We start from the raw sequence: 23,564 nt of genomic DNA, 5'->3' as shown, positions 1-23,564 counted from the left end.
TGTGAAATCCATATTCTAGCACAGTAACTACTAGACCATTCCCACACATATTAGTTAAGTAAGTTATAGCTAAAGGTTGTAACACAAACATATGTGAGATACAAATAACAAAAGGTTATAAAAAATGCATACACAAATCACATGAAACACGAGCTGATAATAACTTATTGCAAGGAAAAATTTATACCATTTTTTAGAATTTATCTTTAACATATAACAAGATATAAGAAGTTTCAAATGAATAATAAATCTTTGCTTGCCCTTAAAAATAACAGCTAAATTGTCGACTCTGAAAAGTTTTTTCTCTGTATTTGTTTTTCTTAAGAATTCATGGATAACTTTTCACCTGTAATTTATTTTTCATGAACTGAACACTATTAAAAATGAATTCTACTCTCAAGAAATGCTGAGGATGTAATTTTATTCAGCATAAAAAAGAACTGTAAAATCACAAAGGATTATAATTTGCACTTAAAGTTCAGAATTTCTTTTTTCTTAGTTTACATTGTAAGGTAATGCCAACTGACATATCATCTGTAATGTAATGTTGTTAAGATATTTTCAATGTACCTGTGTTACTGTTATTGGCAGAGGCCTGGGCTGCTGCAAGAGCAGCCAACTGTTGCTGAACACTCACGGATCCAACACCTGCATAAAGATGAAAATAATTACTTTTCTAACCTAATCTTAAAACAGTAGTCAAATGCTTATACCAGCATAATACCTACCGTTTTTAAAAGATCACTACTGAGTTTTGATAATAAAAATATTTAACCTGATACATATGATAAAAGTATTTACATACAAAATGTAAAGAAATGAAAAATGTATAGTATGTATTTACCACCAGCAAAAATATTTTGAGATTCTTTCTCTGTCTGACCACAGAATGATAAAATAACCCCAAAATGAAAAAAAAAATTCTTTAGTTACATTTTAACTATACATTAAACAATTCTTTAAAAAATCAGCAAAAAAGTTTATCTAAGCTTTAAATTATACAAAATAATAGCCTACTTCATATATTATTCTTAAAATTAATGTGATAATATTGTAATTATTTATGTACTATTACTACCAGCACATATATACATGTCAAGTACCTATAACACAAATCATACATACAATGAGTAATCAAAGTAAAATTATCTAATTTTAGTTCTTTAACAAATAATTAATCAAACTAAGTACATAACTATAATGAAGCTTCTAAGATCAATAACAGCTATACAATCTCATAGGACCAAAAGTGAACATTTGCCATAATTGCTTTCTAAACAGATATATGAATATTCTCTGCAAGAATAAATTTACACAACTATGACTGGTTTATTTATACCTACACATATACACCTTCACTCATTAGAAATGACACATAATAAGCATAAAATATAAACAAAAGCAGGAAACACTTAAAAAAAAAAAGACACCTCAGTGATGTCTGAATGTTCAAATAAAGCACTAAGGTTGACTAACAGCTTAGTGAGCAGATTTCCTAGCTTGCTTATTAAACTATGATTATTCACAACTTTACCATGAAAGTCTAGATATTAGTATATTAAGCAAATCCAGCTAATTACCTCAACTAATATAGTAAGAAAATATGGTTATTAATACTTCAGTAAAAATGTCAAGCTAAGTAATATCATAGAAAGAAAATCTACTTAGAATAACCATCAATTAATTCTATATACTACCTTACCAACAATGTTAATTGTTTAATAAAAAATGTTTTAGATAAGAGTTGACAAAGCAAATATTCACACAAACTACTCTACACATACACAAAAATTAGCAACTTGGACATATTTATATCGAAAAGAGAAACAAAACAAATGCACTGGTTTATGTTGAATAAAGTTTGCACTTTTATGACAAAAAGTTATTCCAAAAAACATGTTTAGGTATAAAATAATTTTTAATTTGGTGCAAAATTCACTATATGTCTTTCATAATTTTTTTAAAAATATTGTTTCATATCCAATTTTTTTTATTAATTTTCACATTATAACAGATTTTGTCTTCTTTACACTCTGCATTAATACAAAAAAGTAGCTTTAACAAATGAAATTTTTCTAACCAACTCAATAATAGCAGAATGATTTACAGTAAAATAAACTGATATTTATTTAGGAATTTCAGTTATACAAGATTTCATACCTGATTGCTAATAATATGCTTTTATAATGTACCCATTTCACTTAATATAACCAACTCAATAATAGCAGAATGATTTACAGTAAAATAAACTGATATTTATTTAGGAATTTCAGTTATACAAGATTTCGTACCTGATTGCTAATAATATGCTTTTATAATGTACCCATTTCACTTAATATGTTTTAATTTTTTACCAACAGTTACAGCTACTTTATAATTCTATATGTTTGTATGTACTTTATTAATTAAATAAAATCAAAATTCAATATGCAGGCTGAATGAACATTAACACAAATATGTAGTTAAAATATAAATATTTTTTTTATTTTACATTTTTATAATTTCAATACAAGCCATTATCATAATTTTACACTTTAATTATTCATCGTATGAGCACTTGTTATTGTAAATAATTAACTTCTGAGACATTGAACATGAAGTTACTTTTTATCTAAATCACTGCACTATCAGTAAACTAAATCAATAATAAAGTGTTTTGGTAATTTATATATTGGTTTCTTAAAGTTCATGAGTCTACATTCTTGCACTGTATATTTTAAAATAGTTATTATTAATAATTAACCACTTAAAACCAACGTGACAGCCTGACTTCAACTGATGTATGAAGTGAATTATTCTAATACACCCAAGCACCTGTCCTATATTCAGTAGTTATAATGCATTTTCCCACTTTTTGTACTAGATATTTCTTAAATGCAATACAAATTTCTGATGTAAACAGCACTTCTTCAAAAAATATGTTTACTAAGATATGGCAATAAATGTGGAAAAAGAAACTTAAGTTTATTGATGAAATAAATGCATGCTATTTCCATACAATTTCTGAAGATAAAAGTGTAAAATACAAAATAAAGGCTTTTTTTAATACCAGTTTCTAGAATGACGAATTGTGTTAGACATAATGGGAAACCTCGTAGTGAGGGAGAATTCATCTTCATAACTCATATGGGAATAGTATAATTGATTATGTCTGCACAATCTCCACTTAGTGAACTATTCAAGATAATTAAGCAGAGATCTCTTACATTATGAGAAGAATGAATAATGCTGGAGACTGTATGACTAACCTTATTCAAAAGCTACTTAGATTATAAATTTTTAATTTTAAAAGAACAAGACAATCCACATACACTCTACAGGAATGTATACAATTTGTACAACAAATTTAATAAAATAACAAAGGAAAAGTATTACAAAGCTTTCACTAAGTATGACAAACATAATCAGTCATAAAAGAAGGTAATAAGGACTGTAAACTGAGTGTAGCACATTATCATCACTATATTACAACATTTTAAAGGGAAACAAATAAGTTCAATGAACTACACTCAAAATACAATTAACAGATGTGAGCATTGAACAACAGCTCGTTAAAATGTGTATCTAAAATTTACTGGTTTCCAATTTTCACAGAGAGCCAATTCTTGTGATTAATTTTTAATGATATTTCTACTTCTATTATTAACTTCAAAGAAAAAAATGAGGCTTCACCAGTGAAGACTCGCATAACTGCCAGAGAACAATTTTAAAAAAAACAACAAAAAGTTTTAAAATAAATCCATTGTCTACACTGGCCTATACATGGAAAGAAAACCAAGCATGTTATATATTGCAAAACAAACTTCAACTTTCTTTGATTTGATTTTTCACAAAAAGAAAGTGTCAAGTTTTAATGGTATAACTAATTTTTACAGTAGGTGTTTGACTTATTGGTGATAAATTTTAAAAACAAAGGGACAGTATAGAATCCATTTGTTTTAAAATAATGTATTCAAAACAAGTCTTTGTACGAAAATCCATTACAGTACTGGTTATCACAGTTGTATCCAGAGCTTTAAATAACTCTCTTTTTGTTTTTGAAGTCCACACAAGTAGGTTGAATTACCTTAGAACACCCTTTGACAAATTATTCCTCTCTATCTATATATATCTATTTATTTATTAGTGAAATTAAATAATTACATTTAAATGAAGTTAAATAAGTAAATAAAATCATAAGGAATGATTGCATTAAAAGCAACAAATCCCAACCTTTGATGAATTATATTATAACCATAAATTTTTAAGCCATAAATAAAACAGATTAAAATTAAACAAAATATGCTGTATATTTTTAAAATGATCCTAGGGATCATTAGGATCCTAATGGTTCAATGTTATGTTAATTAGTGTCTCTTCCATATTGAAGGCATGAATGCTAACTTCAAGAGGCAAGTTTTATCTTACTTACCTCCCAAATGGTGGTACTTTATTTTCCTATTTTTTTATTTTATTTTACTTATTTTTCATCTTTTTCTTATTTTAACTTGGGAGAGCAGACACCTTCCCTCAACTGTGTGCAGGTAGTGAAGGATGATACAGATGTGGGATGTCGTGGGCTTGAGCACCCATGTCTCTGACACGCTCTCCTAATTTTTAATCTTCTTATGTGAAACTAGCAAATTGGAGGTAAACACTGATATATGGTGTATACCCACTGCAATGTGGGTCCTACTTCTTCAGTCACCTCCAAAACCTAGGAAACATTTTATAATCCCATGTTGTAGTTTGTACCGTAGGATCTTTTTAAAAATGTGTAGCATATTTTACAAAAATGTTTAAAAATTTCTTGTTAATGTGTTTTGTTTATGGCTTAAAAATTTATAATTATAATACACACACACACACATATATATATATGTTGCTCAAATGAGTGCTGGAACTTTGCACATACTAAGAAACATCAAGATGTAACAATACACAATTAAAGCAATGAGAGAAATTCTGAAGGTTAAAGTGACATCAATTCACAACAGCTAAACATCACGACAAATGATTTGTAAACACTTATATAAGCAAACCTGCATAAAATTATTGCTTCTAAAAATACTAAATTTAACATTCACACTTTATAACTATCATAACTCTTGTATTAAATTTAAATGAAACAGTTTTGTATATCTAATGGAAAGAAGTTCCAATTATACTCAAGAATATGAAGTTTTTTTTATTCCATTTAAAAATAAAACTTTCCTACAAAAGAGAGAAATAGTATTTTCAGTATAACATCAGGCAAGTATCAGTAACTAAAAGTTGTTACTTTGTCACTTGGCAGGTAAACCAAATTTTCATAGAGCATTAAAGAACTGAGAAAATATAAGTATAAATATTGAAATAAAAACTTTTGCACCTTGTACACCTTTTGTTTAAAGAGGTGTTCACACATCCTTATTTATGTTTGCTGGCACCTACCTCTCCAAAATTTCCCCTATAATTTGTCAATGCCACATTTGTGGTTTTTACAAAAACTTGTGAATTAAAATAGTGATAAATCTATTTTTGTTTTGTAAAATATGTAGTAATTAGCTCTCTTCACTAACAAGTCAAGGAACTTACTAGAAACAAGTTATTACAGATTTATTGTTAATTTCAACTACAGAAATGATTGAGAGGGTGTAAACTGGAGAGAGCAAGTGATCATTGCTCTATCAGGTTCAATGTTTTATTGCATACAGAGATAAGGAATAACGACATTTTGGTTAAAAATTTCAAAGACAAATTTTGAAGGGATGTGACAAACATATCTGTAATGTATTGGGCAGCTGAGTTATTTGGAGATGCTAATTAGATGTAGAAAACATTTAAAAATAAATTTTTAAATGTTCAAGGTAAACATTTTCCTTATTTTAAGAAACAAGTAGCTCCTAGTAAAACAAACAGGTTGTAAAAAAATGTAAAAATTAACAGTAAAGATTTCTCTAAATATATTAAAGGTAAACCAAATATTAGGATGGGTTCATATCTGATGACTATGGATTGACTACGTTATTAAATTTTGCTTTTTCTTATGTTTTTATAAACAAGATTTAAGCACTATTCCAAATCTTGAACAGCTGATATGTGTAAACAAGATGACTGCATTAATTGAGCCTATGAAGAAAAATTGGGAAGTTTAAAGAATGATGAGGTTCCTTGGTCAGATATTTTTTCGGGGATTTTAAAGGAGGATAGAGATTGCAAATGTGAGTCACCTTTTTGTAAGTCCTTGAATAATGAGCAGGTACCAGAGAATTGGAAGCTACCTAATGTCACTTCTCTTTTCAAGAGAGGTGATACAAAGTGTCCCAGTAATTATAAGTACCATTAGTCTAACATTGTTTTGGGAAAAGTTTTAGGAGCAAAAATCTGGCTTTATAAATCTTCTGACATTCTTTGAAAAGGTTACTGTACATGTAAGTGAGGGTAAGGGTGTAAATATGGTGTATTTTCATTTCACTGCACAACAGTTTTTGCTTCTTGAACACTGTTGGGTGTTTCTTATAGATTTTTGGCTGCTGATCACGAAAATCACATCCAAATTTGCCCATCACGTACCCTTTCATCGAAATCTTCAGTTTTGTCATGTTTTTTCTTATATTTGTGTCCAAAAATTTTCATTTCTATAAGAGACCTATGAACAATGTTTTGTACAGTCTGGACATGTCCAGGCTGGAAGCTGTTCTGTGGAAGTATGCAGCCCTGGCATGCCTGGACAGACTGGAGCCAACGTGACACTGTCTCAGCAGGCGATAAAAGTGGCTTGCATACACAGATGCTGCTCATTGGATTAATATAGATCTTATAGTGTGTACGTATTGTTTCAGAATATAGCATTGCCTCAGTAGCACTGTAACAAGTAAGTCAGATGTTATTAGACATTTTACAGGACGATTGGTGTCAGTCAATATGTCTCATCAATGTCGTAAGAGCTGCGATACATTCTGCTCTATTTGTGACAAGTATACGCTTGTTCATCAGAGACGCTCAATGAGTGCTCTTGTGAAGAAAGCATATCATCTGTACTTTGGTTGTAAAATTGGTGATCAAGACTAGGAATGCGCACCTCACATTTGTTGTGTGACGTGCTGTCTGTCTGACAGCTTGGCTCAGAGGCATAAAGTTGTAACAAAACAATATACAAAGGGTATTGTTTAATTAATGCTGCAGATTGTAACAGAAACAGAACCTTTTTGTTATGCTTGTTTGAAGTGATAATCAACTAACTGTGTAGTTTTCATTTGAAATTTTCTCCCCTAGATCACCTCATTTTGTGGCATTTCACTGAATCACTATGGCATTATCTCTATTGCCAACAACTCTTATCCAAGCCTGTCCCGTTTGCTGTCCCGATGATATGGTGAGAGCAGAAAGACCATGTGACGGACTGTTACTTCTGTTTAACTAACGTGTCTGGTTTCTCTGCCAAAAACAAGAAGTCAATTGTACACCCTAATCTGCCTTCAGCAATGAGACCCGTGCCACATGACAACAGTCTTCCAATTCCAAAACCACCAGAGGAATGGACCTTACCTTAGACAAACCAGATGAAGAAACTGCACTATCAATGGCAGTGACATTGATCCAGGTTTTGAACCGTGCTCCTCAGGTGATCCACATCTCATAACACAGTCAGAATTAAACGATCTGGTCAGAGATTTGGGTCTGCCAAAAGCAAAAGCCGAATTCTGGGTTTGAGACTGCAGGAATGGTGTTTTCTGTCACCAGGTGCGAAAATTTCTGTTTTTCGAAGCTGCCAAGATGATATAACCAAATTCTTTGCACAAGTTGACAGTCTCTGTTTCTATGTTGACATCGAAGGATTGTTCTCTGCTTTGGGTTGTGACCATAACCCGCAAAAGTGGCGTCTCTTTATTGATTCATCAATGTTAAGCCTCAAAGCTGTTCTTTTACACAATGACAACGTTCACCCTTTAATACCTGTTGGCTATGCAGCACACATGAAAGAAACCTACAAGAACATGGAAATGTTGCTGAAGCACATCCAGTACAGCAAGTAGAACTCAATTATCTGTGGAGATTTAAAAGTCGTTGCTCTGTTACTGGGACTGCATCTCAGCTATACAAAGTACTGTTGTTTCATCTGTGAATGGGACATTTGTGCCAAAGAGTCACATTATTGTGGACAGAGCTGGCCACTCTGTAAAAAGTTAGTTCCAGAACAGAAAAATGTGGCGCATGAACCACTTGTTGACCCAGCAAAGATTTTTTTACCTCCTCTTCACGTAAAATTGGGACTCATGAAGAATTTCATGAATGCAATGAACAAAGAAGGCGAAGGTTTTCGTTATTTAAGACAGATGTTCCCAAGAATAACTGAGGCCAAGATTAAAGAGGCATTTTTGTTGGCCCTCAGATCAGACATGTTATGAGTGACAAGCGGTTCAAAGATCTGTTAGTTGGGCTGATAAAGATTGCCTGGAAAGCCTTCAAAGACGTTGTTGACAATTTTCTTCGCAATTACAGAGCCCCGTATTACATTCAGCTGGTAGACAAACTTTTCAAAGCATACAAAACAATGAAGTGCAACATGTCACTCAAGATTCATTTCCTCCACTTACACTTGGACTTCTTCCCCACAAATCTCGGTGCTGTCAGTGAAGAACATGGTTAAAGATTTCACCAGGAGATTGCTACAATGAAAAAACGATATCAGGGCAACTGGAATCCGTCAATGCTTGCTGGCTACTGTTGGACACTGCAACATGATGCACTGGACATTGAATACAAATGAAAATCAGGAGCAAAACACTTTTAATTATGTTGAACTTAATAGCATATTAAAAACATAAATACAATTAAATACATTATTGCTAATAAACAGTTAACTGTCTATTTCTCAGGGTTCCTATGTGATGAAGCAAAACCAAAACTATATTTGTGCATACCCACCAGGTACCTGTCACAATCAGCAAAAACTTTTCAGGAAGCAAAATTTTCAAAAACATTGTTGTGCAGTGTTTTCAGAAAGCCTTTGGCAAGGCACCACTTGTTTAAAAAATTATTTCTATAGGTAGAAAAGTGGCTGGATGGAAGAAAGTGTGTTTTCAAACTAAGTTCAGTTAAACTGAATTAATGTTGCAAGTGGGGTACCTCAGGACTCAATTTTAGGATCTTTACTCTTTTCAATTTACATCATAGAAATATGTAAAGAAATGTTCAATAGTTTACTTAGGTTTGCAGATTACATTAAGATCTTAGGTGTTGCCTGCTCTGAAGAGGATGTTGCTGATTTACAAAAAAATGAGAAAAGAGTTTTAATTAAAATAAATGTAGCGATATGTGTAGTTTTATCAGTGTAGTATTTGATCAGTTTCTTAAACTATCCAAGCAGTGTGCTGTTGCTAGTAGTAGGGCATATAGGATTTTAGGTTGCATCTACATGAATATTGAATACAAGTCTATAGAGGTTATAATTTCATTGTGCATGTCACTTGCCAGGCCATCTCTGGACTTTGTGTTTAGTCTTAGGCTCCTTACCTTAGAAAGTGAATTGTTGAAGAATTCAGTGGAGAGTTACTAAAATATTGCCTGGAATGGAAGAGTTGACACATGAGGAAAGATCTCTGAAACAGTTCTCTTTTGAATATTACTGAGATGTTTAAGATATTAAATGGAATTCACAATGTTGACACATCATCCTCTTTGATAATTAACAGTGATAACAGTAGGACTAGGGAACACAAACAAATTTTGACAGGGCAAAAGACATCTTTAGCTAAGACATTTTTAATGTTCTAACAGGAACATGATGGTTAGCCTCCAGAATGGATTACCTTCCAACATTGTGGAGGCAGTAAATTTATGTATGTTTAAGAAAAAGGTTGATAAGTACACGATTGATAAGGGCTGGCTTTAATATTTTAAAAAAATTTATTTAACAATAGTTTTAGTTTAGTTTAGAGGATTTGACAGCTGAGATGGACCAAAACATTATAAGCTTGTACTTCTGACATAATTATTTATAATAAATAGGGGGAACATTACAATAACATAGCTATATAAAAATGTTTATATGTAAATACAAAAAATACAGAAAGGCAAAAATAGGAATTTTTAAAAACAAAACAAGAGTGTGAATCTTGACAAATCTCTTTCTTGTTTATAGCTCACCACTGAGAGTATTAAGCAAAACTGAAAATTATAATTTAATATTTTATGGAAAACTACAAAAATGGCATATGTTTCACTAGCACACAAAACAGTTATGAGCCACCCATGGTTGATTAAGCTTCATATACAAGCCATCCATGCTGTTATGTTAAAATCCTACTGCTAATTCACCAGAGTTGTTGTAGTTCACGTGATATGAATGACTACACTTTGCATAAAAGCCTTTTTTCAACTAAAATCCATGTTTTTTACTTAAATGTATTAAGTTACAGTTCACCAAGATATTTCTTTAAATAGATATGATAATTTACTTGCAATATCATCATTACATAAAATACATTGTATAAAATACAGTGTAATTAATTAATTACTTACGTTAGGTGATCAGTGAAATTTATTCCTCAATTAATCATTGTACTCATTATTCAATTACATTCAATTATACAACTATTCTCACAAGACTTGGATAGTTAGAACAATCTAAAATTGTATTAATCAGAAAGAAATTTTGGTACAATATTCTTTGGTAAATTTGATGTGTTTAGATAAATCGAAGAAATAGTAACCCAACATAAAAGTGATACTACAAAAGAAAAACGTATGCCTTCCAGAACTTAAATAATCCTTATTTTTATAAAGGTATTATTGCACGTCTGCACTGATGAAACTGAACAAAACCTACATACCATAGCATTCACCTCCAGCCAGTTGTGGAAGATTTGTGAAACCTCCAAAGGCCCCAGTCTGGGCAGCCTGCTGAAGAAGCTAACAGTGAGAACAAAGAAAAATTCCCGTATAACCAGACCCGGCCATACTTTAATATTAAGGTCCATCTGGGTTTCTTTTAACTTGTTCAATTTTTCGTGACACATAATACATACAGGTTCATTTCACATTTGTTTTTCTATTAATGTAAATATGTTTTAAAAAATGATATAAGGTTAATTTAAAATCATTACATGCTTACTAACAGAGGTGATACCAGTAAACCTTTTCCTTAAAAATAATCAATATGCCTTCAACAATTTTAGAATGTTATTCAAGGCTTTTCCCCAAACTATACATGTATAAAAACTAGCAGATATTTAGTTAAGCTTTTACAGGAGTGTGGTTAAACTTTACATAAAGAATACACATTCATAAACAAGTTAATCGGATTAATTAGCACAAAAACAGATTTTCAGAAGACCTAACACTGTTTTTTCTACAAATACTTCTTACTTTTTAAATGTTCTCAAATAAAAGTTCATATATCAAACCCTAAAGATAAAGTAGATGATTTTAAAATATCAATCTGCATGAACATATATTGTTACTGTCACAAATATTTTCTTATTCATTTTTGGGACTTACCTAACAGTAAATGTGACCATAAGTTCAGTTTATTTTAAAAGCTAAAGAAGTTAAATTTCCATAAAGACAATTCTAAATTCAGCAGAAACACATATGAAAAAAACAAAAAACAAAACATTATGGTAGCAATAAAAATTACAATAAAACTCCAGTAAAAAAACTGAAAATAAACACACAAATATGACAGTTTTTAAATGAAGTTGAGTGTGAAAGAAGCTATGTTCCAAACATCAGTGAGCCATTGATGGGATGTAGGGGAGGAAGCTTAGGTAAATATTAGAAGATTCATTGATACTGATATTGAATAAAATGCCTAAAAATAAAATCTTTCCCTAATGTTGGACCAAAACGTATGTCAACAGCCAACATGTCATGAATGATGCATGGATTATTACATCTTCTCATAATACAAAAGGAAGACCGAGATATAATTAATTATATTAATACCATTTATATTTCTTAAAGGCTATGTGAATACATTCCATTTTAATTACATAATTGCTTATACTGATCATAATTATCTACATCCCTATATTTCAATAAGTTCTTAGACAATATAATAATTATAAGTGTACCATTATGTTCACATTGCTGTACCTTGAAAAAAAATGTATTTAAAATAACAAAATGGAATTAAAAAACAAACAAAAATGTGTTTACAGCTGTAAAAACTTGCATGTATTACATGCTTAATTATTTAACCTAACTTTCACAAGAAATATAATTTCAGCCAATTTAGCATATTACCAGAATGCCACGGACTTAAAATAGTTTAAAATATTGGGTCTGGATAATATTCACATCCACAGAGTACTTATTATTTTGCTTTGAACTCAATTATCATAACAACAAAACCAAAATCTAGGATGGGACAAAATAATGTATTACACAACTGAAACCTATTTTTCATGTCAAAACTATACACTTGAATCACAGAACAAACTTATGAATATTACAAATTCATGTGGAGTGTTTGATTTAATGCTCTATTCATACAACTACATATATTCTCAATGTACAAACCATAAATATTATAAAAGTTCTGTACTAGTGTTTATATTCAAATATAACTTAATTTGGTACTTAAGTTTATGACTGGCTGTTCTGTCAAGTTGCTGGCAATCAACTACTGAATCATTAGAAAGAAAGTATATACATTCAAGTCAGCTGACGATCAACAAAGCAATGATAAAGAGCAACAATGTTCATGTTAATATATAGACAAACAGAAATACATAACATTCAACTAACAAACAACCAGTAAAACATTTAACATTCATGCCTGAAAGTAACCAACAAACAGACTTGGAAATACCTAAAACCAAATTCATCTTGTAATCAATCAGAAAACCAATATAAATACAGAAAAGAAAAAACAAATTAACATTCTAGTTGACTGACATGGTAATCAACTTGTTAATCAAAAATTGTAATATTCAAGTCAGATGATTGTACAGACAAGAAAACAATTAATATTCAGTTCAGCTAACATGGTGATTGACTTATGAATAAAAAAAAAAAAAGAAGACTGTAGTATTCAGACTACAGTCAGGCTAAAGCAACAAGGAAACATAACATCAAGCTGGCTGATCAAGTAATTAATCAACATAAATGAAATATCTAAAAGTCATCAAAGAAACAACCAAAGGACAGAAAACCTAACACACACGTCACATTGTACAAGAATTAAACCACACAACAAACAAAATAAAGGAAAAATATTCAAACATTAATAACTTACTGTTAAGTACTGTGGTGTCAAAGTGCTAATGTTGCCAAAATTGGTCATATTCCATAGGTTAGCCATCATCTGTTGTTGTCGTTTTTGATCCTTTTCTTTTTGGGTATCAGCAAACTTTACCACTAGAGGGCTGCTACACCCCTACAACAGAGTGAAAAATTTTAATTAGAAACATTTTAACATGCAGTGAATTTCATTGCAAAGCATAACCAAGCAGTCCAATCTACCTAACCACATTCCTGAAACTTCTACCATTAAAGGGGAGCACATGAATTTCTTTATGGAAACAAAACAACTGCTTGTTAAACTTTTACGTGTACTCTACAAACTTAAAAGTTCTCTTTACCTTTAATCCTGTGTATTAAGTACACCCCGGATTAAAGCATGGGCTTACCGGGCTGAAGCCCAGGGCCTCACACTATTGCTATAAATGTATCGCACGTAGAGGTTCTGTCTCGAGGGTGCCTCTAAGTTGAAAAGCTAAGATCCAATAAACCCCTTAACCCGGCTTTGATCAAGTATATTCACTAACAATGAGTGCATTTTTTGCAGAACTACAAAACTATCACTAAAAATTAAGACCTATTTAAAACATAACTATAATTAGTTTAATGTGTGCGTGAAGGCCTTTTAGATGTCTACAGTATCCTATGTATAACTGAAAACAAAATCCAGAAAAATAATTGGGAATTTAGCCACAGAAATAAAACAAATACATATATGAAGCTTGTTAGAAAACTAGTCCGTTACAGTACTTGAAAGGAATCCATAATACTTTTTGGAGAGTAATCAGATTTTCGCCACCATCCCCGCATTTACCTAATAATTTCTTATGACTGCAGCTTCGTTTCTGTACGGCGAATAAATTTATTTTTATTGACGACATACATCTCTCTTCAGCCCACTTTACGATTGTTTGCGACCTCATCTGAATGTTTCTTGTGTTCTATTGATTTATATAGTGATCAATTTATATAATACGTGACGGAAAGAAGACTCGGTTAATTTTCCTTCTCTTCCAAGGATAAAGATTTGTATTTCATACACAAAAATCAATGAACGTGGCAATACCGAAATATTTAGCACGCCTGTCTACGTTATTTCTGATTCGTAATTACAGTTAAGTAGAAAGCAGGTTAGGGTATTTATTTCACCATAGAACTCAATTTCAAGAAGAAAACAAAGGAGGTATTTAGTTCTCTTAAATCTGTTTTAAGTTGATGAACCTTTTTTTAAAGTGATTTCTGGAACTTAAATTTTAAATATACATTTAATAAAATTATTCGTTCTAAAAATTGTCAATTCAAACAATTTATGTCGTCGAATGATCAGAAAGATGAAATAAAAGTCGCTTTATTTATGTACTAAAATACAGAGTAAGACATGGTGCTTATAAGAGGTAAGGAAAGTTGCTTGCATTTAACATACACTGACGTGTGCGCGCGCATATATACATATATCGGGACTTCTGTATAATACTAAAACAATAAATATACAATGTTAGAATCAATACACAATTAAAATTATTTCAAAATAATTCTGCATGTTTCACGAGTGGGGTTACGATAGATGAATTACAAATTTTATATTTTCTTAAATACACGTGACCTAATTTTACCTTTATGCATATATATCAGATATTCGTCACACCTTCATCTATTTATTTATTTATAATTATTTTAAAGTTTCATTGCTTCCAGCGATTCTCGAGTATTAGTTGCTGTAATACTTTTGGACTGAGCCAATACAATTGTTTTTTCCCCATAACAGGTTGAGTTTTTTTCTGCTATAACCGAGTTTTTTGTTCTTTTTTTTATATTTTTATACGACTCTTATGTTCGATTATACAATCTTTTAAATTGCGTTTTGTGTGTTCAATATAGATAATTCCACATTCGCATTCAATTTCATAAATTCCAAATTTATCTATTTCCATTAATCTTTGTTTGTTCTGAAGCACAAAGCAAACAATTGGCTATTTGTGTTTTGCCCACCAATCGCATCGAAATCCGGATTTTGGGAGGGGGGGGGCTCTATTTATTATACAAAATCTTTACTATTGCGCAGTTGTTTTATCTTATTTAAATACGTAAAAACATTTGTTGATGTTTATAAATTTAAATAAATAACCAGTTAGATCTGGAATATATAGGAACATTATTCTTTTTTTACTTTTATAAAATTAAAAATTACTGATAGGTCACGTGATATTTAAGAAAATATAAAATGTGAAATTCATCGCTTGCATCTTCACTCCTTGAAATAATTTTAATTATGTATTGATTTTTACGTTGTATATTTATTATTTTATACACTAATAAGAACAAATGTGTGTGTATACAGAAACATATTACTTGTGAATTATAAGTCAACATAACATCGCTTACGCAAAATTAATTAAAATATGCTTGCAGAGTTGTTATATACTTACAAACGCTCCCAAATACACTTTTAAAATTCACCAACTGTGCAATATATATAATAAATAAGAAGTCTCATAATTCCAGGCTGGTAGATTTAATTTTTATAACAGGCTTAAGAACCGTTAGATTGTTTTTAACCTATACTATATTTATATATGCTTGGCTGTTTGATGAAATTCAGAAATTTATTATATCAATTTATACCTGAAAATACATTAAAGCAAAGGTGAGTTATCACTGGAAGACTACAAATGCTAATGGACATTTTCTCAGCTATGTAGCAACTCTTGTTGAAGAGAAAATAAAAGAGACTATCTCAGTATTCGGGTAAAAAGAGAGAAAAGCATAGCTCATGATAACCTTAACCAGTCTCGAACTGCAGGATAAGGCAACCAACATCATGTACTTTCTTCGATTTCCTGTGAAGGTTACATTTAACGCTTTAATACAACCAAACCTCACGGAAACCATACAACAGATCAAACTTCTTGGTTTACAATGATTCAGGCAAAAACCAGGTGCTCGAACCTGGAAGGAAGCCTCCAAAGTAGCAATGTCGCTTTTCCAGGTGCGATGAATGATTTCATATGAAAATTTCTGGCTGCTGTAACTACTGAAGAAGAATTGTGTAACAACAAACCACTTTCCTCCTTTCACCATAATCTCGTTTTTATTTTCTTCCCAGAGTGTCACAAATACATTCTCTTATCGGTTTACAAAAGTTTGTCATCCATTTTTCAACTAAACTAAACTTAATTTTACTATAGTACTTAAGTCATCGTATTATAATGGACTCAGAATAAGACAGTTAATTTGTTCGTTTTTCAGAATTTTGCGCAAAACTACATAAAAGATACACATGCACAGCCGTTCTCAAATTGTAGGCTGATAAGAAGGAAGGCAACTAGTCAACAGCGCCCAATACAAGTTCTTGGGCTACTTATGTCTTACTTAATAGTTAGACTTAACTGTCCCTTTTATATCGCACCCAAGGCCCTACAACGTAAAATGTACCTTTGCAGCAACGAAAGCAAATAATGAACCCTCAGATTCACTCGTTCACATCGGGCTCTAGAAACAACAACAAAAAATGTACCAGCTTTTAATAAATCTGATGACTGGTCTAAACTTTTCTATTTCTTGATATTCTTTCACTTTTAAGTCTTGATTAAATGAAATAAAATATAGAGTTATGCATTTGGAAGGTATTCTTTACATCAAATGGTACTGTCGAATATAATTATGTATTAAATATAAGGTGAGATTTCAACAAGAAAATTTCTAGTAATAATACCTTACCACAGTTTCGTGTCAGATGAAACTTCAACAAAATTAAAACTGTATATTCAGGTACCGTATTACTTTTAAATGGGGTAGAGGTGGGGCAGAAGAAAACGATAATGGAATAAAACATTTTATGTTTCACCAACTCGAGAGTTCGGCATAAAATATTTAATTGTTCTATAATGTATACGTTGTTGTTGTTCTAATAAAAACACTATCTTATATTTTCACGAATATTAAGAAATAAACACCAGTTAAGTGATCTGTTTTGACCGAAAGTACAGTTTTTTTCACGAGTTGAATCTAGAAATGCAATAAATGTGAGCAAAACAGAAGTGATTTACTATTCTAAAAAATATTTTAGAATCTCATTTGATAAAAAAAAAGGATTGTAAAAAGAGGAAAAGCAAAAGTAAGGAGGAAAAATGGTCAACTTCTTTTCCCATGATGCTTCAAAGAAACTTTTAAGTGAGAGTTTCAGACCAGCTGTTTTAAGAGCTTGGAATGGTTTACATAGTTGTGTTTACTTTGAGTGCCTTACGATTCTATAGATGTTTTTGCTTATGGTAACACAAGATTTTTGAAGTTGTTCTTACCAAAATATTCAATCTGTCATTAGATTCTTTGTCAAATTACCACTATGTGCTTTTCTTTTTCGAGCATTGCAACAGCAGCTTAGTAGAACAGAAATATGCCAGGGGTTGCTCAACTTTTTTATACATTTTCTGTCCCGTAGGAAAAAAGAAAATCAAGTTGTAAACGTGTCACTCACTCACACGTACCTGCTGTACAAAATCTGTTTTTAATAATTTTCTACTATTTTTTTAGATGTATGATATCGCAACGAATGCCATTCTAGTGGTTACACCGTTTGCTTTCCAAGCGGTTGACAACTTTTGAACACTTTCATATATTTCAAATAAATATTGTCAATTGAAGAAGCCGCAACTGATGTCTCGCACGTGTTTGTAACACATCCCTGTTCCATTAATACTATATGTATCTCGACGGTTTTGGAAGACATCAATAACGATTTCATATAAAAGTTAAAACAAAAACCTTAAAAAGGCTAAAATGTTCAGTATAAAAGGTTATGTTTTCTCGTTTAAATGATTAATATATAATTCTACGGGCCTAAGCAAATGTTGTAAATCAGTTCTGATACTCAGTAAAATACATTCCCTTTGAGTAACGGTGTGAAAATACTTTTTTTTTTGTTTATTTGTATGAAGTTAAACACAATGTTACACAATGAGATATTTGTGCTTTGCCCACCAAAGGTATCGAAACCGGTTTCTAGAGTTGTAAGTCCGCATACCTAATGCTGTGACATTGGTAGAAAAAAAGTTATATTACAGTTTGAACGTTACAATAACAGAAATGATAAATAATGTAAATTAGGAACAACATCGTTCAAGCATTAAAAAAATCAGCAGTTACTATTCTTATAATAAACTACATTATACATACATATATATTTAAAGTACTATAATATTCCAGAAATAACTTATTCAAACGAAACTGCTTCATGATGTTTAAAATACTACATTAAGAGTCGAGTTGGTATTATAAGAGACCAATATCTTTAATGTATTTGAAACCAAATCACGTTGTATCAAAGCAAAAATGTTAGTAATACTGTTACTGTATATGTATTGCCCAGTGATTTTAAAGAAGTGAAAACTGAAATGCAAGAGATTCAGATCAGGAATGTGTCATAAATATGTTGAATATTTTACATCACTATATAGAAACCTAAATTCATTTAGGTTTGTGAATAATTTTATAACATTTCATTGAATTGATCTTTTGATATTAAACAGAGAACAAACTGTTTAATGACTGGATATACATGTTAAAAGATTTATTTTATTTTTCACTAGAGGTGAAATGAATACAGTATCTATGACGTAGATGCTTAATGCATTGCTTTCATTGGCCGTACCCTCTGCTGCGGGCTGTAGTTTCGCCTATCCAAGGCTCATCGCCTCATTAGTGAAACACATTTATTTAGACTACTACATGGGGAACTAACACGGACTCAAACCCCTTGTGCATGTGTGTGTGTGTGTGTATATTCACTTCACCATTATAAGAGGCCTAATGGTTTTTGTTAGTTCGTTTTTTTCTTATTTGTTGACCAAAAATACGGTAAACCTATACGCCACAAATTCTCTTTTCAATTTCACTTCCGGTAGAAAATAAAATAAATCTTTAATATATGTTAACACAAGCTGGTGCTGGCATTCTCAGTTTTCATTCTGATTGGTTGATCTTGGTTACTGACTTGCTCCAAATGGCTTATAAACTCCATAATCCGCTTATTACGATTTTGTTGTTGAAATGCTTCAGAAGAAACAAAACTACGTCTTTTTTATTTTTTAGAAGTTATGTCATTCTTATCATTTTCATAACTACTCTCCAAAACTTATTATTAAGGTCGAACCTTAGGTTTGGAGCATAATCACAACGAAATGCCTGAGTTGGGGTCTGGAAGATCCATGTTCATCTAAGACCTTTTATTTTGTATAATTAACCTTCCTTTTATTTTTAATTTTCTCATTATAGGTGTTTAGCTCATACAGACCTGGGAAGGTCCGATGCAAATAAGCTCTTCCTCCCCCTTGGTAGATGATAGAGGTTTCAGAAGAATGAATTTAAGTGCCACATTAAGGTCAGAGAATCCCCCACCTTCAGGCCATTGTTGTAGATGCTAAAATTTATATTTACGTGAATGAATACATTTTCTCTTTATTCGTTGTACCAAGATCGGCACATGGCAAGCACTTCCACACGCATTAATCACATTACATGGGTTTTAACACTCGTCGAAAGCATTTACACAAACTACCCTATCAATGTTGTCGTATCAGATTAAAACTTATGTGGACTTCTTACTCTAGCGTAAGATGGTCTTATTAAATTACTATTCTTACTATAGATATTAATCGGTTAAAAGTACTCAGGGTTATTTCCATCATGTATGCAATAGTGATTTAACTCAAAAATTAGGTTATTTTTTGCCAATTGTTTTCGCGAAATACTTTGGCGAGTCTTGTAACTATTTATTGGATAGTTTGTATAGTTGCGTAATTGTTTATATATTTTGATTAAGTGAATCTGAGTACTTTGCACGGTGCAGTGGGTATTGAATTTTGAATTGTTTTTAGTTCACTGATATGGTTTTGTGATATGTTTACTAAGGCCGGGTATGCATATTCACTTGATTGACAGATGTATCTTTTACAACTTATTATGTTGTCAACTGAAATTTTGTTGTTTTTACCCGTTAGACTGCAATATGTCGAGCGCTGCCAAACTTTGGTTAGAATAAGAAGATTTGTATTAGCCCACGTTAATTTTGAATCGTAGGTTCATCCTAGGAATGTTGCTGACGTTGTGGCCTAGTGAAATGTTTCATTTATACATAGTTTGGATGGGTCTTTTGTTGAGTTTTATTAGTTTTGCCCCTACTACCAACTGATTTTTCGGTACATTTATTTTCACACGGTGTTTTTTGGAATATTCTACGACATTATAAATCTGTTGCTGCTATTACAGAAGTAGAATCTTTTTTCCGTTCCCCAATATTATCAGTGAATTGAGAAGAAAAACCTAGATTTGCATCATTAAGGGGCATACTGTTTACATACGAGATGAAAAGGATAGAGTTAAGTACCCTCCCTGAGGGGCATTTGCCTCGGCAGTAAATGATTCCGAGAAGGTTCTTCAACGTTTTTTTTTTACATTTTCTGTTCCCCAGAAAGTTAGAGAGCCAGCGAATAATACCGTGCGACAGTTCCATTTTTGAGATACGGAACCTTAAAACATTGTATCATACCGTGTTGAATTCCTTCTACATACCGAGAAAGCACGTGACAGTGCACTCTTTCTTATTAAAGCTATGATTGATTCTGTTAGTTGAACTAGGTGGTCTGTAGTCTGTTTAAATTAATTACAGCCAGTCATCGGTTTTTCGCTATCGATCTCTGTTGGGGAGGGAGGCATTACAGTTTTGACCTCTTCCCCCCTTTTACATCATAAGTTGACTTCAGCAGCACCCTTTGAAACGTGCGTTTTTTCGAAAAAAAAGTGACCAATCAGTGGTGAAAGCGCGTCCCATTTTCATCTTGAAGCAAGATTTGCGAGAAAGGAGGACAGTTATTCACTACGATTACCTACCTCCATGGTTTGGGAGTGGTTCATGCCTTTTATAGCGTTAATTGCACACTGGCGAGACCCGTACGTCACAAATCCACAACCTGAAAAAGAAAACAATAAAACTGTTGGCAGACCAATCTCGGTAAATGTTTTTAAAGCATAGACAGAAACTATAATTCTCATGCACTAACAAAGACGTTTAAAACGGAAAATGAAGAAAATATGATTTCACGCAACAATTTCCATAAATGAACAAGATGTAAGAAAATTGACGATAATATTAAAAACGAAAAGAAAAAAGATAGCAGCCCACAGACACACATATATATTAACTGCAGGACTAAAAATAAACATTCTTTGTATTATCGACTATTGTATTCATGGCAACTTTCCACAGGTTGTTTTAAACATAACATGCTTTAGAAAGTTTAGAAACAGATTATTCTAATAAGTAATTTTAAAACTACTTTAAATCTCACTCCAACACTTTTGCACTCTCTCCCTCGTCTAACACTTAACATTTATAATAAATCCTACCGAATTACAAGAAAAACAAAAAACAAACGATCTATAAAAAATAAAACGTTGACATAATATAAACGACAATTTTCATCCAATAAAATCACACATTTGCGCAACTAAACTTTATACCGTATTTCTCCGTTAAAACCACAGTACAAAACACATATTTTATGGTTCTCAAGCATATAAAACAAAGAATGTAAGACATTACTCCATTTTCGTTTTTCGTATACTGTAAACAGCGATATAAAAGGTTTGTTCAAACTAAAGACTTGAGTTGTTTTAACACTTTTTACCCCTCCCTCAGTGCGTCTGTTGGTCTAATCACTTTTTCTTTATCCATGCTAAATACCAAGGGTTACAATGACCAAAGTTCAGAAAACAAAACAATAAAACACTAAACGATATGCATTGGAATCTTCTTACTGTTTCTATGGATTGTCATTAAATTCCTTTTACTTTCAGCTACAAATCGATTTCTTCTTTCTACCACTTATCATTTCTGTGCTAATGCTATTTTACGTTTTTTTCTGGTAATTATGTTTAGATATACTATTATCTTTGACTTTACAGCATCTTAAATTAAAAGATAAATTGTTTTCTTAATTTTTCGTCAAATACTTAGCAATATTCTTCGAGTATTTTGTTAGCTGGCAAAGAAAAAAGTACCACAATATTGATTCTATGTAGTTATTCGGTTTGTTTTAATGGTCGAACCCATAATTCTAGCTTATTAACATCTGAAAATGCTATGCAAACTATGGCAATATATAGAATTAGACTCTTCCTTTAACAAAGATTTCGGATTCCAGAGGTTTTACGTAAATCAATTACACGATTCACAAAGCACAAACTACTGAACAACGTTTCCCATATAAATTGTCTAAAATGTATATATGCGTATGTAAAATCTCGTGACATCCAGTTTAATGTTGAGATATTTTGATTTTAGTGCTTAACTGTCTAATTGTATTACTTCCATTCCGACATTTCACACATTTTAAGAACATGGATTAACTTAATACCCCATCTGATGAATGAAATATTGTTCTAAATACGAAAGCCAAAAACTTCAAACAAAAGGCAGAAAATAGCGGAAGTACTTATACTTTTTTTTTTTTTAAAGTAGCGATGGATAATACAGAGCGTGGCCCTATTTACTTTGGAGGCGATGTATAAGCATATAACTGCACACGTAAGAGGAAGATCCGGTTTCAACCGAAACTTTTAGAGCGTTGTTAGTATTTCTTTCTTGACACTTTTAGCTAAGCCTTATCCACATTAGGTGTTTGTTAGTTAATTTATGAATGGATTTTTTTTTAATCTTTTTGAGAATGTTAGGTTTCCTCTAAAATATTTCAAAAAGTCTAAACAGTTTAAACTCAGGTTGACGACCACTATGAACAAATGAGGCTCGCCATCATAATTTACTTGAACTAACAAGGGCGGTAACAGAACCATATTATTTCCTATAGTGATCAAATCTATCTGAGCAACTTCAATACGGTCTACTATGCATTCAAATCGACTGGGCAATTTATCATTTACCCACCTGTTGTTGGTTCTCTGAGTTGTATGACAATCAAACGAGAAGAACAATATTAAAATTAATGGTAATCTAAATCCAGATAACTGGATGAGAAGAGTCTCCTTTTATCAGATGATAAAGGTTTACTACCACTAAGAGAAACCTAACAGAGACCTTATAGATGTCAAAAATCTGTAATAAAGCAACAAGATACTCTTCTTCTTTAACAAGTATTATCCGGGTAACGTTATACCCTTGCTATTCATTAAAGCAAAATATTTCAACGCAGTTGAGAAATTTGTAAAGAAAATCAATACTCTAAAGAACTTTCCTCAACTGGGCCAAGTATGATCTAGTCTTAGCGTGATGGACTATGGATCCACGTGTTCGTTCCTCATTTAACGTTAAAGAACTTTGGGGCCTTGGATGCGTTTTAAGTGTA

General features: G+C 31.6%; 1 protein-coding gene across 50 annotated transcripts in view; it reads right to left on the bottom strand.

The window, feature by feature from the left end:
* Positions 1-23,564, bottom strand: part of LOC143225498 (CUGBP Elav-like family member 2) — a 424,936-nt gene that overhangs the window by 22,453 nt on the left and 378,919 nt on the right. For 31 of the 50 annotated variants that reach the window (XR_013013877.1, XR_013013878.1, XR_013013880.1 and 28 more), the window contains 4 exons: positions 21,094-21,173; positions 13,205-13,345; positions 10,797-10,875; positions 571-648 (listed from right to left, as the gene is read on the bottom strand). Coding sequence is in view for 45 of the 50 variants with exons in the window: in XM_076455017.1 (XP_076311132.1) it covers positions 571-648; positions 10,797-10,875; positions 13,205-13,345; positions 21,094-21,173 (378 nt within the window). In the remaining 5 variants the exon portion in view is untranslated. The remainder of the gene's footprint in view (positions 1-570; positions 649-10,796; positions 10,876-13,204; positions 13,346-21,093; positions 21,174-23,564) is intronic. The other 19 variants (XR_013013879.1, XM_076455054.1, XM_076455018.1 and 16 more) reach the window with 2 other exon arrangements.

Source organism: Tachypleus tridentatus, chromosome 9, assembly GCF_004210375.1.
Source record: "Tachypleus tridentatus isolate NWPU-2018 chromosome 9, ASM421037v1, whole genome shotgun sequence".
Taxonomy (NCBI): Eukaryota; Metazoa; Arthropoda; class Merostomata; order Xiphosura; family Limulidae; genus Tachypleus; species Tachypleus tridentatus.
Note: the sequence above shows the minus strand (reverse complement) of the source record. Positions and strands in the feature narration are given on the sequence as shown.